The 14,837-nt window shown below is 48.1% G+C and overlaps 1 protein-coding gene across 1 annotated transcript in view; it reads right to left on the reverse strand.

Annotated features, from left to right (window-relative positions):
- Positions 1–14,837, reverse strand: part of TBC1D21 (TBC1 domain family member 21) — a 115,631-nt gene that overhangs the window by 35,678 nt on the left and 65,116 nt on the right. Inside the window, 2 exon segments of the mRNA XM_030191427.1 lie at positions 8,933–9,033; positions 10,679–10,775. Coding sequence (XP_030047287.1) covers positions 8,933–9,033; positions 10,679–10,775 — 198 coding nt within the window.

The raw sequence follows: 14,837 nt of genomic DNA on the forward strand, positions 1-14,837 counted from the left end.
GGAGCTGAGCGTTTGTTAAGGGATTTTGGGACCTGGACTGTACCTTTTTTTCTTTTGAAGATTATCTTATGAGGACTGTACCTTTTTCTTTTGAAGACTATATTAAGAGGGCCAGGGCCGGTCTTAGCAAGTGCGGGGCCCTATGCAGACCAATTTGATGGGGCCCCACCCTAGCCCCGCCCCCTAGCTCCGCCCCCTCCCTAGCTCCAGGGCCGGCCACCCCTCCCTCCAAGCTCCCTGACCGCTCCCTCCGAGCTCCAAGGCCCCCAGCTCCAGGGCCTCCCTCCCTTCCAGCTCCAAGGCCCCCCTCCCTCCCTCCCAGTCATTTTTTAACATCCCCCTCCAAAATCCAGTACTAGGTATGCCGAGAATACAAAACACTCAGGACCTATAGAGCAATTCTACCATACCATAAGCAGTCATTTCTACTAAATCACACAAAGAAAAGGAAAACATCTTAAAACACTACAGTGAGCACTAGAGCATCAATTCACCTATTGTAAAATGAAACCAGACAGAATAGTACAGATCGTCGTCGATCCTGCACAGTCAATGCCAAGTGAAAGCCATGTCTTTTTCACAAACACAGATACACCCTAATCCACTATAGAATAAGTAGTAATATTAAAACTTTCTATTTAGACAAAAATTAAACTGAACCCCCCAAGATGCCAGACTCTGCATACAATGCAACACCACAGAAACAGAAAATGTCCCCTAGTACTGTGCAAAATATAAAGACAGCAGATGTAAATTTGAAAAAAAACCTAACAAATACCAATCACCACTTTACAAATTAACAAATAGAAATAAAACAAATATAGAAAATAAAATAATACCATTTTATTGGACTAATAGACTTAGCTTTCAGAGGCCAAAACATCCTTCCTGAGGTCAATATAGTATAGTACTGTTACAGTATCCTATCCTGACCTGAGGAAGGGGGTTTTGTTCTCCGAAAGTTAGACAAAATGTATTAAAATTAGTCCAATCAAAAGATTACCTTGTTTACATGTTCTATATTATAAACATTTATTAACACATCTACAATACTACTTTATCCTAAAGCAAAAAAATAAAATATATATTTTATTTACAGTTTGTTGTCTCAGGTTTCTCCTTTCCTCATCTTCTTTTCACTGTCTTCCTTCCATCCAGCATCTGTCTTCGGTCTCTCTCTGCCATCCAGTGTCTGCCCTCTCTGCTGTCCCCTCCATCCAATGTCTGCCCTCTCTCCCTGCTCCTTCCATCCACATCTGCCCTCTATCTCTGCCCCTTCCATGATCCATCCACCATCTGCCCCTGTCTGCCCTCTCTCTCCCCTTTCTATCCCTTCCATCCACTGTCTGCCCTCTCTCTCTCTCTCTGCCCCTTCAATCCACCATTTGCCCTCCCTTTGCCATCCATCCAGGGTTTGCCCTCCCTCTCGCTCCCCCATCCAGGATCTGCCCCTCTCTCCGCCCCTTTTTTTCAGCCCCCAGTTCCAGCCCCACTGTCCCACCAGTCCCGAGCTTCAGCCCCCCAGCCACTTCTCCCTGTCCCCTTTTCAGCCCCCAGTCCCCAGTTTCAGCCTCCAGTCCCAGTGCTAGCCCCCTTAACCCACCTACCCTCCTTTTCAGCCCCCAGTTCCAGCCCCCTTCATCCACATGCCTTGTATTAGGGCCCCCTTTTCAGAACCATTCTCCCACCTGACCCACGCATGCCCCATTTTCCCACCAGCCCCAGGCCCCATATGGCCCCTTCTCAAACCCCAGTGACAGTCCCCTTCTCCCATCCAAGAACCCCAGTCCCCTCCCCACCCGTCCCCACCCGTCCCCTTCAACCATCCAAGAACCCCCTCCCCGCCCCCTTCTCCCATCCGTGATCCCCTCCCCAACTCCAGTCCCCTTCAACCATCCAAGAACCCCCTCTCCACCCCCTTCTCCCATCCGTGAATACCCCTCCCACGTCAGTCCCCTTATCCCATTCAAGAACCCCAGTCCCCTCCCCACCTGTCCTCTTCTCCCATCCGTGACCCCCTCCCCAACCCCAGTCAACCATCCAATAACCCCCTCCCCACCCCCTTCTCCCATCCGTGAATACCCCTCCCACCTCAGTCCCCTTATCCCATTCAAGAACCCCAGTCCCCTTCCCACCCGTCCCCTTCTCCCATCCGAGAATCCCCTCCCCAACCCCAGTCCCCTTCAACCATCCAAGAACCCCCTCCCCACCCCTTCTCCCATCCGTGAATACCCCTCCCACCTCAGTCCCCTTATCCCATTCAAGAACCCCAGTCCCCTCCCCACCTGTCCTCTTCTCCCATCCGTGACCCCCTCCCCAACCCCAGTCCCCTTCAACCATCCAAGAACCCCCTCCCCACCCCTTCTCCCATCCGTGAATACCCCTCCCACCTCAGTCCCCTTATCCCATTCAAGAACCCCAGTCCCCTCCCCACCTGTCCTCTTCTCCCATCCGTGACCCCCTCCCCAACCCCAGTCCCCTTCAACCATCCAAGAACCCCCTCCCCACCCCCTTCTCCCATCCGTGATCCCCCTCTCCACCTCCCCATTTGAGAACCCCTACCCTTCTCACATCTGAGTCCCTCCCCCCCCCCCGACCCACCTACCAGCTGAGCTCCATTCTGCCGCCCACCACCCTCACTGCCTTTAAAAAAACAATTTGGAAGCGTCGGAGAGACAGTGACAGGCAGCACCTCGGTCTGCCCTGCTACTAAAAATCTCTTCGACGTCGTTCGGGCCTTCCCCACATTGAGTCCCACCCGCCCTCGCGGTAATTGGAAGTTACCTCAGAGGAGGGCGGGACTCAATGTGGGAGGCCCAATGACGTTGAACAGATTTTAGTAGCAGGGCGGGCAGACACGAGGCGCTGCCTGTCACTGTCTTCGGCGCTTCCAAATTGCGTTTTTAAAGGCAGGAGTGACAGGAGAGCAGCGACTCAGAGCACCCCCCCTCCCGCTGACATCGGGGGAGGGGGCGGACCGCCCCCACCACGCCGCCGTTGCCGCCGCGCATCGGATTCGTTGGGAGGGAGGGAGGACGGAAGGATGGAAGGACGGACTGGAGCTCGGGCGGGCGGAGCGACCTGAGGCGCGCGGGGCCCCACTGAGCGCGGGGCCCTATGCGGCCGCCTCGCCTTAAGACCGGCCCTGAAAAAGGCTGTACCTTTTGTTATGAAGAATTAATTATGATTTTTGGTATGAAATTGCCTTGACAATAAAATACTTTGGCCCTGAGTCCCAGTATCAGCAGTATTCTGTCCTGGAACCCTGGGAGCCCCGCAAGCTTCCTGGCTCCACCCAAGAGGAGGAAGCGGACCCCCTTTACAATATAGAATCTGCCCTTAGTGCCCAGCATTTTAACACTTAACTTTAGGCAACCTTCATAGAATTACCCCCATACCTACAATATAGCATTGCAAGAGTCCATATAAGCAGTACAACTAGGCTGAGATATCAAACAAGAAATTCAACAGTAAGGAAGGAGCCAACAATGCAGAGATATACGGAGACAGTTAACTCTTAGATTCAGCGAAAAAAAAAAAGAAAAGGAAAAGACTTCCATCTCAGGCCACTAAATTTCAATGACTTAAGCTTTTATTGGAGAATGTATGTATTAACGAGAATTTAGAATAAGGTCTAAAAACAACCAAACAATCTATCTGTTTAATGGAATAAAGGCGACCAAAACTGATTGTATTTCCATACCAAATTAACTTTTCCATAGCCGCTACCTGCTCAACTTTGGTTAACCAAAAACGTTGAGAGGGGAGTGTAGAATTCTTCCATTCTTGCACAATGCAAATTTTGGTGAAAAGAAATAGCTGCTTAATTAAATCTAAGTGTTCAAAGTAGGCCAAATGTGCCAGTGGCATCCCTAAGAGAATAAACGTTGGATCTAATAGGACTTCTTTCTGAATTAAGTGTGTAATATAGGGCTTCTTCTACAAAGGCGCGCTAGTGATTCCCCTGTGGCACACGAGAGGAAACCCATAGGTAATTACCATTTTCCAATAAGTTTGAGCATGTGGACATTTCCACTACATATGTGCCATAACTCCCAAAGTATTGCAACCTCTCCAGCATAAATGAGAATACTGTGACTGAATTATTTTAACTTTATAATAAAAATTATTTGAAAAGAAAACAGAATTACCCCCATACCCCCAGATTCTATAAACTTGTGTATCCAAATTTTTGCACAATGTGTAAATTTGCACGTACACGTCCATACCTGCGCTCCCGCGGTGGGGAGCGATCACCGGCGGTCTTCACGGCGTCTGGGACTGCAGGGGAGGGCCTCCGGAGGAGCCGGCGCTGCCGCAGGTCGGGCCGAGGCCGGCGACCCGCTGGAGCGAGCGCCAGCCTCGGGAAGTGGAGCTTCACGCCGGCCAAGATGGCGGTGCCGGCGCCGACGCTTCTCGTGGCCGAGGCGGACCGCTGCAGGAGCTCCTCCTACCTCGCGCCGGATTGGCGCACCGGGACGATGACTCCGCCTGGAGGGTGGGCCGGCCAATCCGGGAGCTCCACTGCCTTCCAGGGCCGGGTTGGTTGGTTCCCTTCCCGGGGGGGGGGGGGGGGGGCAGATCGGCGCGATATTTAAACTAGAGGCCAGAGGACCTGAGTGCTTCCGGTTTTTGTTCCCGAAGCAAGTCCAGGGAGTTTGTGATGGAGGTCTAGCCGCCCTTGCTAGTCACTATACTGAGACTGTGATTGCTACCCACGGAGGACTAGCCGCCCTTGCTAGTCACTATACTAAGACTGTGATTGCTACCCACGGAGGACTAGCCGCCCTTGCTAGCCACTATACTGAGATTGTGATTGCTACCCACGGAGGACTAGCCGCCCTTGCTAGTCACTATACTAAGACTGTGATTGCTACCCACGGAGGACTAGCCGCCCTTGCTAGTCACTATACTGAGACTGTGATTGCTACCCACGGAAGACTAGCCGCCCTTGCTAGCCACTATCCAGAGACTATTACCCACGGAGGACTAGCCGCCCTTGCTAGCCACCATCCATAGACTGTGTTTGCTAACTGCCGGCCAGGCCAACCGTCAACCCCGCGGTTCCAGCAGTCCTGCTGGCCGCCTGCAGCTGAGGGCTCAACCCTTGGTGAACGGCGGACACCGCGGGTGAAGATTCGGGGTTGCACGGCTGTCCGCTGAGGTCTTTTGGCCTTAGGGGACCTAAGGGCTCACCATCACAAGAGACAAGACAAGTTATAGCATAAGGGCAGTTGCATGCACAACTTAATATAATAATTTATTGTTAATTGGAGTTAACTGCCAATTATCAGCTGTAATTAATGTTAATTGACCAATTAGCATTTGCATATGCAACTGCTCTTAGTCACTATTCTAGAAGTTGTGCGCTCCAATTCCATAGAATACTAGAAGTTGTGTACCTAACTGCCAACAGTTAGATGCAACCACTTACACCAGCCTTTGATATGGCATAAGTGCTCAGGCAAAAGGAGGAAATTCTATATATGGCACCTAAAAAATTAGAACTGAAATCAGTTCCAACTAAGTAATATTGTATAATCAGTGCCTAGATTTGGGCACTGATTATAGAATACTAGTAAAAAAAGGCCCGTTTCTGTTAGAAATGAAACGGGCGCTAGCAAGGTTTTCCTCGAAGTGTATGTTTCAGAAAGAGTGTGTGTGAGAGATGGAGCGTGTGTGTCAGAGAGAGAATGTGAGAGAGAGACAGAGTGTATGTGTGTGTTTGAGAGAGAGAGTGTGTGAGAGACAGTGTTTGTTTTTCTGTGACAGTGTGTGAGAGAGAGGGACAAAGACAGTGAGTATGTCAGTGAGAGTGTATGTGAAAGACAGAGAGTGAGTGACTGTGTGGTGTGAGGAACCCCCTCACCCCCTCCCCTCTCCCCTGCCCCCTTGCAGCCAGCCATGTGGAGCGACCCTCCTCTCCCCCTGTCCCCCCTGCAGCCACCCATGTCCAGCATCTCCCTGCAGCCATCCATGTCCATCAACCCTCCTCTCCCCCTGCTGCGTCCTTCCTGTCTCCTCTGCTCCCCCTGCAGCCACCCATGTGGTCTGAAGACCCCCTCTTCACCATCCCTCCTCTCCCCCTGCAGGCACGCATGTGCAGCGTCCCTCCTCTCTCCCCTGTCCCCCCTGCAGCCAGCCATGTCCAGCGACCCTTCTGTCCCCCTGCCCCCCCTGCTGCTACCCATGTCCAGCGACCCTCCTCTCCTGTGCAGCCACCCATGTCTGAGGATGCTCCTCTCCTTTTTCCGTGGCCCACCCCTGTAGCCACCCATGTCCATCGTCCCCCCTGGCCCCCCTCATGACCAGCAACCCTTCTGTCCCCCTGGCCGCCCTGCACTGTCCATCCTGTATCCCCTTTCCCCCCTGCAGGCACCCATGTGGTGTGTGGAGCCCCATCCCCATCTCCCTCTTCCCTGCCTCCCCTGCAGCCACCCATGTCCAGCGACCCTCCCCTCCCCCTGCTCCCTTCCAGCCACCCAAGTCCAGCGAGACCCCCCCCCTTCCCCCCCCGGCGCATTACCCAAAGAAATCCCCTTGTCCCCCCCTTTGCTCATCACCCGACCCCCCCACTCCGGCGCATCACCAAGCCCCTCCCCCCGCCCTCATCGACCCTCTCGCCACCCGCAACCACTAATACAAACTCTGTCTGGCGGCTGCTGCTTCTCCTATTCAGCAGCAGCAGCCCGTATATAAAGAAAAGAACAAAAAAAAATCCTCGTACAATGCACCTCCGTTGAGAACCATCTCACATTGGCTGACATCTCTGCAGCCGCTCCTCCTCTCCCCTCTGACATCTCAGCGTTTCTCCAGGGTCTTCCTGCAGGGGCACTGACGTTGACAGAATAGGAGGAGCAGCTGCAGAGACGTCAGCCAATGTGAGATGGTTCTCAACAGAGGTGCGTTTTAGGAGTTTTTTTGTTGTTGTTGTTTTCTTTATATATGGGATGCTGCTGCTGAATAGGAGAAGCAGCAGCCGCTGGACAGAGTTTGTATTAGCATTCGCGGGTGGCGAGGCGGTCGATGGGGGGGGAGGGGCTTGGTGAAGCGGCGGGGGGAGGGGTTGGGTGATGCTGCGAGGAGGGAAGGGGGCTAGGGGCTTTGGGATGCGCCATAGCACGGGTTGTTGTGGTGATGCGGCGGGGGGGGGCACTTAGAGGTGCACCGTTGAGGCAGTTTATGTGTGTGTGTGAGGGGGGGGGTTGCGGGTGGCTTTTGTGCGTGTGTGGTTGGGGAGTTTGGCAGCAACTCCTCCGCCTGCCTGAGTCGTTGTTTGTTGGAGGGGTTTGCTTGTTGTTAGGGGTGCGTTTATGGATCCCTTTACTCTCTGTGTTCCGCCCTCAACGTCATGACGTTTGACGCGAGGGCGGGGCAGAGAAACATGGTGAGTTGGATGGCTTCACCACCATGAACTAACGAACTCTTTAGGGATTTTGCAGATTGCTTCAGCAGGTTGTCTTCAGAACGTTGAGGTAGTGTTTTATGTACAGATGGGGCATGGCTGAGGGCGGGTCTGTAAGTGAGGGTGACTGGACCTGATAGCCTAGCCTAGGAAGACTACAGGATTTTAGTGCTTCTCTGCCTTGGAGTGAGCTTCAGAACGTTCGAGGTGGGATTTATTTATATAGATGCTTACCCCTGGATTCTATGTAGTGCACCTAGAGATCCATGTCGAAATTGGATAGGAGCCGACTCTGGGGGTGCTGTGGGTGCTTGAGCACCCCCAATATTGAGAAAATTCCTTGTATGTATCCAGGGAGGGGTTACTTCCGTTGGGCTTAGCACCCCTAATAATTTTGAAAAGTTGGCTCCTATGGCGTAGATTCTATAACAATGCGCATAACTTAGCAAGCTTAACAAGCTAGCACTTAACAAGCAATAATGACCATTAATTGGCACTGATTAGAATTTTGGTGCACAACTCGCTAAGTGCATTCTGTATCAATGTGCACTGAACCTCTAATGCATGTAGGCAAAAAAGGGTGTGATTATGGGCCTAGTTATAGAATATGGCCTACTGCACCTAAATCTACACGCAGGGATTTACACCAAGTTTTCATTGGTGTAAATGGATGCAGTTAGAAACAGTCGCTGAAATATGAACTAATCTAGGCACCGATTATAGAATACGCTTAGTCGGAACTGATTTCAGTGCTGATTTTTTTGGGCGCTCTATATAGAATCTCCTCAGTTCATATGTCAGTGCTTAAATCTACACGCATCCACTTATACTAATGAAAACTTGGTGTAAGTCCCTGCATATAGATTTAGGAGCATTAGGCAATATTCTATAGCTAGGCACCTAAATGTTGGAACACCCACAACAGGCCCATTTCCCCACCAATAACCACACCCCTTTTTGCCTGCACACGTTAGAATTTCAGTGCACCTTGTTACAGAATTCGTTTAGCGAGTTGTGCGCCTAAATTCTAATCATTGCCAATTAATTACTCATTATTGCTTAAGTGCTGTTATCACTGCTCATTAGCTTGTTAAACTTGTTATGTGCAGTTATAAAATCTGTGCTGATTTCGGCACAGATCTCTAGGCGCACTATATAGAATCTGGGGGGAAAGTGATTTACGCTAGTTTTCTATAACAGCTGTTCGGCACGGGTTATAGAATTCACATGTAGCGCAAATCATCTTGGAGCCTAATCTTTGGCGCTCTTTCTTAAATCCATAGTGTGCAATCTTCACATGGGATAGTGTGTACTCTGCAAATATTGCATAGCAAAGAATGCACACCCTTTGTGAATAGCTTGTACTGTTAACAGCATTGCTGACACAAAAACAAAATGAAATGAAATAAAAACACCTACAAATGACATGAGAAAATAAACAGAATGAAAATGTGTGCCCTGTTCACACCTACTTTAAATACAGTCTGTTTTATCTACTCTTCATTATTTAGCTTGTTCCAGTCTTACCTCCCAGAGCCTCCACACATCATCAAAGTATTTGAATGTTCTTAAAAAGAAGAGGCAAAACCATGGGGTGAGGAAATCCAGATTTCTTATATTACTCTGATCTACATGAAAACAAGAAAAATAGAACTGAAGATGTTTATAATCATCCCATCTTCTTAGATATGTCCTTCATTTTGTCTAGCATGTCTGAAGCTAGTGCATGTTGCATTCAGAAAAGTCCCCATAGAATTACTTCCATGGAGTGTATGTGCATAAATTTATGCTCAAACATAGATTAAAAAAAAGATTTCCTAAACTTAGGGACAGATTTATTAAGACTTTGGCCCCATTCTGTGCCTATGGAATTTTTGGATTAAGAGGCCATTTTTAGTAACACTTCTGTCTAGTATGAACATATCTTTATTTTGAAAAGAGGTGTTGTCTTTCACTGATTTTTCAAAGCAAATCAGAACTACAGATCCATGGAGGCAACAGGGCCAAACCAGCACTTTTGCAGAAAACCTGATTGTGCAATCATAGTCTCTCCCCACCCACCAAGACCACCTGCTGGTCTCTTTCAAGGACAGATCAAACAAATATCAGATCAATCTCTTCATTTGGCTGGAACAAGCTATGTGTGGGTGGTGTGACTGCACAAGCAGGGTGCCAAAACTACACCCTGTCCATTGCCTCCCCTGCTTGGCTGTGAATCAGTGGCCTGGACAAGTGCACTAGAGGGCATTTCGAGCTTAAGATGGTCCTGCCAACATTCACATACTAACTGAACAAATAACACTTTCCCTGCCAGCCTTGGATTTATAAAACCTTCATCCCTCACCCCGTCCTCCCAGAGATAAAAATAGAAGAAATCCATTTATAAATCTTGTTTTCTTTTTGCCTCATATTTTTCTCTCTTACATACCTTACACTCATTAATTTCCCTCCTCACCCTGCCATAATTTTCTGTATTTTCCAAATAGATTAATTCCAGCATGCTTTATAGTTGCATTTAGCAGTAACAGTACAGGGAAAGGGAAATGGGACTTGATATACCGCCTTTCTGTGGTATTTTGCAACTACATTCAAAGCGGTTTACATATATACAGTCTCCCTTAGGATCACCTTAGGAGACTAGAGACTGCAGTGTGTAGTAGAAAGGGTGTGATTCAAGCAGGCACAGCTAACCTGCTGAGCCCAGTCTGAGACAGAGCTAAAATCCCTAGAGGGAGGCCAGAACAGAGAGGCCCAGAACAGGAAGGAAGGGTCTTCTACGGTCCTTAGGATGGGCAGGGCTGCAGCATCTGAAGAGGAGCCCCAGAGAAGAAGGGAGTTGCCCTCCACATATACCTCCACTATATATGTGAGAGAATATATGTGAGAGAATAGAAGACTGTCAAGGTAGGAAGTCTTTTTCCTGGAGAGTTTGAACCTGTGTGGCCAGGCTAGGGATAGAGTTGGGCTACAGAAAAGCTGTCAACTTGCTACATCTTTTGTTTAGGTTTGGGCAAAAAGCTAAGCCTGGGAGGACTTTTCACCAACTTTATAACTAACTCTATGTGCAAGACAGCCTGCCTGTGCAGTAAACAGGCTTCAGTATATTTTGGCTAAGAAATAAAGAATTCTTGTTAAAATTCCATATCTGTTTGGCTGTTCTGTGAAGGCTCAGCACTTAGCTCTTATTCACATATGCATACACTCACCCTGTCCTTACCATTTATTTCAGTAACTAGTACATGCAGTTCTGGTGGGTAGGTGGTACAATCTCACCTAGGTATTGTGAAAATGCAGGATCCAATATTGTAATGATGTCCCTCAGCATTTGCAGGTTTTTTTGAACTCCATGGTTCAACATACAGCTGTAACTCTGGCAGAGAGAAGGACAGCATACAGAAAGAGATTAGGATCAGCTGAGCACTGCAAGAGCTTTCAGTACCTGATTTCACAGCATATAGACTGACTGAGTCAGATTGGTACCTTAATGATAAGGTGTTGTAGAAATCTTATAATGCAGCTCTGCTCCTCTAGAGCAGTTGAACATATTATAATTGATTTTCTTTTTCAAAGAAATATTTGCCTGCATGCTATTTTCGTAGACTGTTAGGTCAATAACAAGTCAGAATATAAATGAATTCCAATAAAACACCTCCTAGACGTGCCTGAGTACCAGCTATATGCTTCTGGCTATGCACTGACATACTATAGCTAATAGCATATTCTCAAATGTGCATTAATATAGCAACAGCACCCTCCAGGGTGCGCTTTAACATAGCAGTAGGCAGCACATGTCAGAGTATAGACTGCAAGTTGCTCCACGATACCTTAACTTCAGGAATGGAGGAGTAGCCTAGGGGTTAGTGCAGTGTATGTTGATGCTGGGGAACTGAGTTCAATTCCCAGTGCAGCTCCTTGTGACTCTGGGGAAGTCATTTAACCCTCCATTGCCACTGGTACAAAATAAGTATCTGAATATATATAAACCATTTTGGATGTAACATAGTAGATGACAGCATAAAAAGACCTGCACGGTCCATCCAATCTGCCCAACAAGATAAACTCATATGTGCTACTTTTTGTGTATACCCTACCTTGATTTGTACCTGTCCTCTTCAGGGCACAGACCGTATAAGTCTGCCCTGCCTCCCACCACCAGCTCTGGTACAGACCGTATAAGTCTGCCCAGCATTATCCCTGCCTCTCAACCACCAGCCCCGCCTCCCACCACTGACTCTGCCACCCAATCTCGGCTAAGCTCCTGAGGATCCATTCCTTCTGAACAGGATTCCTTTATGTTTATCCCATGCATGTTTGAATTCCATTACCGTTTTAATTTCCACCACCTCCAGCGGGAGGGCATTCCAAGCATCCGCCACTCTCTCCGTGAAGAAATACTTCCTGACATTTTTCTTGAGTCTGCCCCCCTTCAATCTCATTTCATGTCCTCTAGTTCTACCGCCTTTCCCTCTCCAGAAAAGGTTCGTTTGCGGATTAATACCTTTCAAATATTTGAACGTCTGTATCATATCACCCCTGTTTCTCCTTTCCTCCAGGGTATACATGTTCAGGTCAACAAGTCTCTCATACGTCTTGTAACACAAATCCCATACCATTCTCATAGCTTTTCTTTGCACCACTTCCATTTTTTGAACATCCTTCGCAAGATACGGCCTCCAAAACTGGACATAATACTCCAGGTGGGGCCTCACCAACGTCTTATACAGGGGTATTAAATCCTCTTTTCTTCTGCTGGTCACACCTCTCTCTATACAGCCTAGCAATCTTCTAGCTACGGCCACCGCTTTGTCACACTGTTTCGTCGCCTTCAGGTCCTCAGATACTATCACCCCAAGATCCCTCTCCCCATCCGTACCTATCAGACTCTCCCCGCCTAACACATACATCTCCCTTGGATTTCTACTCCCTAAATGCATCACTTTGCATTTCTTTGCATTAAATTTTAATTGCCAAACATTAGACCATTCTTCTAGCTTCTGCAGATCTTTTTTCATGTCTTCCACTCCCTCTGGGGTGTCCACTGTGTTGCAAATCTTGGTGTCATCCGCAAAAAGGCAAACTTTACCTTGTAACCCTTCGGCAATGTCACTCACAAATATATTGAATAGAATCGGCCCCAGCACCAATCCCTGAGGCACTCCACTACTCACATTTCCCTCCTCTGAGCGAACTCCATTTACCACCACCCTCTGGCGACTGCCCGTTAACCAGTTCCTAATCCAGTTCACCACTTCGGGTCCTATCTTTAGCCTGTCTAGTTTATTCAAGAGCCTCCTGTGGGGAACCGTGTCAAAAGCTTTGCTGAAATCTAAGTAGATAACGTCCATAGCACGTCCTTGGTTTAATTCTCCGGTCACCCAGTCAAAGAATTCAATGAGATTCGTTTGGCACGATTTCCCTTTGGTGAAACCATGTTGTCTCGGATCTTGCAACTTATTTGCTTCTAGGAAATTCACTATCCTTTCCTTCAGCATCGCTTCCATTACTTTTCCAATAATCAAAGTGAGGCTTACCGGCCTGTAGTTTCCGGCTTCTTCCCTATCACCACTTTTGTGAAGAGGGACCACTTCCGCCGTTCTCCAATCCCACAGAACCTGTCCCGTCAAGGATTTATTAAACAAATCTTTAAGAGGACCCGCCAGAACCTCTCTGAGCTCCCTCAATATCCTGGCAGTATATCAAGTCCCATTTCCCTTCCTTTCATGTAGATGGATATGCCTCTCACCTGTAAGGTGTTTTTAATTACTCTTTACAATTTTGGGGAAAAATGCAGAAGCCTGCCACACCCTTACTAAACATGGCTAAGACAGAGCTTATTGTGTTTCCACCCAAACCCACTTCTCCTCTCCCTCCACTCTCTATCTCAGTCGATGGCACCCTCATCCTTCCCGTCTCATCTGCCCACAACCTTGGAGTCATCTTTGACTCCTCCCTCTCCTTCTCTGCGCATATCCAGCAGATAGCTAAGACCTGTCGCTTCTTTCTCTATAACATCAGCAAAATTCGCCCTTTCCTCTCTGAGCACACCACCCGAACTCTCGTCCACTCTCTCATTACCTCTCGCCTTGACTACTGCAAACTACTCCTCACTGGCCTCCCACTTAGCCATCTATCCCCCCTTCAATCCATTCAGAACTCTGCTGCACTTCTTATCTTCCGCCTGGACTGATATGCTCATATCACCCCTCTCCTCAGGTCACTTCACTGGCTTCCGATCAGGTACCGCATACAGTTCAAGCTTCTCCTACTAACCTACAAATGCACTCAATCTGCAGCCCCTCATTACCTCTCTACCCTTATCTCCCCTTACACTCTTACCCGAAACCTCCGCTCACAGGACAAATCCCTCCTCTCTGTACCCTTCTCCACCACCACCAACTCCAGGCTCCGCCCTTTCTGCCTCGCCTCTCCCTATGCGTGGAATAAACTTCCTGAGCCCATACGCCAAGCCCCCTCCCTGCCCATCTTCAAATCCTTGCTCAAAGCCCACCTCTTCAATGTCGCCTTCGGCACCTAACCATTATACCTCTATTCAGGGAATCTAGACTGCCCCAATTTGTTTGTCTGCACATTTTGTCCATTAGATTGTAAGCTCCTTTGAGCAGGGACTGTCCTTTTTGTTAATCTGTACAGCGCTGTGTAACCCTAGTAGCACTTTAGAAATGTTAAGTAGTAGTAGTAGTATACTTGGGCAACAATTTGCTGGCAAAGAACAGAGAGCTCTGTCTGTGTCAGCCCTTAATCCGAGGGCTGGCCAATAGAGGCATATGTGTTATGGGGGTAATTATATAGAAAAGGCACTTGCATTTGCATGCCAAGTGTACGTGTAAATGACTAGACTTATGGCATATTCACGATGTCCGGAAAAAATGGGATCCCTTACATAGTTTCAAAATACATTGCGATTGCTTAAAAATGTATTATGACCTCTGAAAATATATTAGTATAATGGGGTTTTTCTTAGTTAATTCATAATTCGTATTCAAAGTGTTCTCCTTCAACCTTGACACATTCACAGAGTCGTCGACACCACTGAGCTGTTGGCTCAGTAAATTCTGGGGTTTCATTTATTAAGAGCTCAACTGTTTTATGAGCTCAATGCGCTGGAGCTCCATCCTATGGAAAAATAAAGCACCCAGAAATATCTTGAATTTCAGGCAGACGTTTCTGCTGGAGTAGGACATTTTGGGGTTATTTGGAAAAATGTTGGGGGCCCCTAGTTTTTCTGGACACCGTGTAGATGTGTATGTGTGAACATACATGCATAAATGCCAAAATTCTGCCTAAATGCTATTCTATAAACATGCACCTAAGGGGGTTTGATTGACAGGAGACCATGTCATACATAGTAACATAGTAACATAGTAGATGACGACAGAAAAAGACCTGCATGGTCCATCCAGTCTGCCCAACA

The sequence above is a fragment of the Microcaecilia unicolor genome, chromosome 1 (assembly GCF_901765095.1).
Source record: "Microcaecilia unicolor chromosome 1, aMicUni1.1, whole genome shotgun sequence".
Lineage (NCBI taxonomy): Eukaryota > Metazoa > Chordata > Amphibia > Gymnophiona > Siphonopidae > Microcaecilia > Microcaecilia unicolor.